The 3137-nt window shown below is 36.5% G+C and overlaps 1 protein-coding gene across 1 annotated transcript; it reads right to left on the reverse strand.

Moving 5' to 3' along the window:
- Positions 1-381: 381 nt before the first annotated feature.
- On the reverse strand, positions 382-2448 carry LOC113346027. Its single transcript, XM_026589639.1, has 4 exons — positions 2307-2448; positions 2094-2212; positions 1837-1998; positions 382-730 (listed from the first exon to the last, which is right to left on the reverse strand). Exons 2-4 carry the CDS (start codon positions 2208-2210, stop codon positions 662-664), a joined length of 348 nt encoding a protein of 115 aa, XP_026445424.1. The 5' UTR covers positions 2211-2212; positions 2307-2448; the 3' UTR covers positions 382-661.
- Positions 2449-3137: the final 689 nt, after the last annotated feature.

Genomic DNA, 3137 nt, shown 5'->3' on the forward strand with positions numbered 1-3137 from the left:
ATCCAAATTCATCCACAGAACTGACAATTCAGTGGATGACAGATTAGCGGTGGAAGCGAGTAATCTTCAATTTTTAGTTTAGTTTTTGGAAAGATTACACCTACTTTCCAAATGTATCAGGCAGAATTGTAGGTTTGTTGTCAAATGATCACAACAGGGCATATCCTGTAGTGATAACTTGACAACATTACACCTACTTCTCTGCTCTTTCGCTTTTATTTCTGTGTACTTTGTTTCAGTTTTCTTTTGGTAATATATTTTCATCTGTACTATCAAAAAAAAACGAGTAAAAAAATTTATTTGGCAATCAGCTCTACCAGTGAAAAAAACAAAAATAAAATGAATTGACACTAGAAGAGAAATTAAATGGTTCAAATGAGATTGAGTTTCAAGATCTGCGCATCAATCATATAAATATAAGCTCCCAGTTTAGATTATATAAGATTAGACAAATATATAGAGAGAGAGAAGTTGTGAAATCATAATTTAACAAAGCTATACTATAAGCACTCTGGCAATATCAAAAGGAGATTTCCATATCTTCTTGGCTCTCATCTAATAGGGGATGCAGCGGACCATGATAATGTCAAGTTCTTATTTAGTAAGTACTTCCCTAAAAGAACCATCAGAGAGCTTGAGAGTTCCATGTCTCCATCACAGCCTAACGCTTAAACTTGGGTTGAACCTGCAACGCATGGTTTCCATAATCTTTGTCTCGCCCAGGAGTATCCTGCACATTCCCTTGAAATTAGTCCAAAATATTGGAAAGCTTGTTCGTGCAGATGGAAAATTCATAACTGAACTGAATAGCAGCTTCTCTTGCAGATGGAAAATTCATTTTAGAAGTACAATGACATGTAGATGTCCATAAATGCCACCAGACAACGCAACAAATGTCTTTCCCACTCGAAACGAAATGGAGAAATAATGCACACAAAAATATGAGGATAGCTAGAAAACAAATTTTTAGAAATCAAAGGGGTATAGAGGACAGCAATAACCCTGCAGATTTTGTGAAACAGCACCAAGGTTCTAAGCAATTGCATTATTGTTGTAACCATGATTCTAGACACCGTAGCGCCTCTCAACAATTTTCTGTCAAGGCGCCTCCTGCCCATAAAATTGCAAATAACCAACTCCTACGAGCATTTTTTTTGAAGGTAAAGGCATTATTTTTTTGGTAACTGTAGAAATACCATTACCACGGAGACCTAAGCTTGAAAGAAAGATATTCTAAATCTTCAACACACACAAAAAGGGAGATGATTTTGACAGCTCAGTAAGTTGGAGTGTCTATCGAAGAAGCAGGTACCCAATTTGAGGAAAGCTTTCTTTTCTTACGATTGACACCTCAAGACACTGGAGGGGTGACCACCTCACCTCACAGAACACTTTTAAAAAACATAATCAGAAGAAACACAAGAGATGGTATTTGCAGAGAAACGATACATAGTATTTCTATTATTGAAAGGGGGAAAATCAGATGCAAGGAAAAAAAAGAAACCATGCGAAGTCATTCAGCCTAGGACAGGATTTAATAGTCCCGAAGTTGAGACCAAAAACGATCAAAGGATTGAATAACTATGAGTAGTGACTTCCTAATAAGCTAATTTTCAGTAGTGACTGCCATTTGAGAATCCCATGATCATCCTCCCAACTAGTGTGTTTCAACCTAAACATATCAGCCTCACATGTGTTTAGCGATATCAAATAGTTGATAAAGCAGAAAGGTATAAAAAAAAAATGGTGAAGCTTCAACAAAAATTCTACTGGGTAGGACCTAACATTCAAACAAAACAAGGAGAAACAGGATAAAAGATGGTGCGGTATATATACCTCAAAAGGGTTCCACCCACGTAAGAAGTAGCTGTAAAGACAACCAAGAACTACACCACCTGCTACACTAGCAGATAATAGCTGAATCATTTCAATATCAACCTCTCTATTGATAGCTTTTGTCCTTTGTGCAAGTTTAATTTTATCAAGACCTACATCACCCTAGAGACAAACAAATAAAGATGATCCAAATCAAAATCAGAAATAAATAAACAAAATTGATTTTTAAAATAAAATGAAGGGAATAAAAAAAAAACCTGTTTTTCTGTGGATTTCTCAGCAAAAGAAGAAAACGTCCTACTAAAACCCTCTTTTCTGGTGGAATTCTTAGCAGTAGTCAACATCCTAGCGAAACCCCTAAGTTTGTTTGCCATTTCTGCAAGACAAATTAGAAAAAAAAATCAATTTTGTTTCTTTTAACCCTAAATTATTCATGAAACAGAGATGATGAGAGACGAAGAGAAAATTACCTGGCAGTCGATGGGAAAAACTATTAGATAGGAAGAAGAGGGAGATTTCTGAAACGATTTTGACGATCGAATTAAAAACCCTAAGAGAGAAGAACCAGCCTCTATTTTAGATCTAGTCTGAAACTAATCCCTTCCTTTATATATAAGCAGATAGGCACACATGGTATCGAATATGATACCATGCACTCCAACTAATCACGTTAAGTTACTTTTTTTTATATAACCGTCGGATCATGACATCAACCGCACTATGATTGAACAAAATCCAGAGATGATGCCACATCTGATTTGCTGCACCATGCAATCAACTTAGCACCGTTGTATATTGCTAGCTTGCTTACCTATCATTTGGATTCTAAACCGTCAAACTATGTGTTTGGTCTTTTGACCTACTTCCGACCAGGGCCGAATCCAAAGTCAAGGAACTAAGTATGCACATCCGTACGCATACCTCCAATCCAGTAGAAATCACGGAACTATAGGTATGCGTATCCGTTTGCGTATCATAAAGTCTTCGGTATGGATCAAAAGCTTGTTTTGCACACAACTTCTTCGTCTGAACTCGAAATGACCTCATTCTTTTTGCATTCTTTTCCTCTTTCAATCCTCTTCAATATAGTGATGAGAAATCTTTAATTTAAATGAGTTAATCTTGGTATTTGGCCCGTCTACGATGAATTGCCTTTTCAATGGTGCTTAAACGGTTCTCTGTTTTTGGAGATTCTCCCATCTCGCTAATTCTTCTAACATTTGAGTCGTGCCTTGTATAAAATTGTTGTGCATTTGAGGTCCTATTCTCAATCAAACTAGTTGCTTGCGAGATTGTCTTCT

The sequence above is a fragment of the Papaver somniferum genome, unplaced genomic scaffold (genome assembly GCF_003573695.1).
Source record: "Papaver somniferum cultivar HN1 unplaced genomic scaffold, ASM357369v1 unplaced-scaffold_87, whole genome shotgun sequence".
NCBI lineage: Eukaryota > Viridiplantae > Streptophyta > Magnoliopsida > Ranunculales > Papaveraceae > Papaver > Papaver somniferum.

Coding starts and splice junctions, on each gene's coding strand:
- LOC113346027 (XM_026589639.1), bottom strand. CDS start 2,210: ATGGCAAACAAACTTAGGGGTTTCGCTAGGATGTTGACTACTGCTAAG. Junction 1,999..2,093: donor AGAAATCCACAGAAAAACAG/GTTTTTTTTTTA, acceptor GTTTGTCTCTAG/GGTGATGTAGGTCTTGATAA. Junction 731..1,836: donor GTGGGTGGAACCCTTTTGAG/GTATATATACCG, acceptor GGGAATGTGCAG/GATACTCCTGGGCGAGACAA.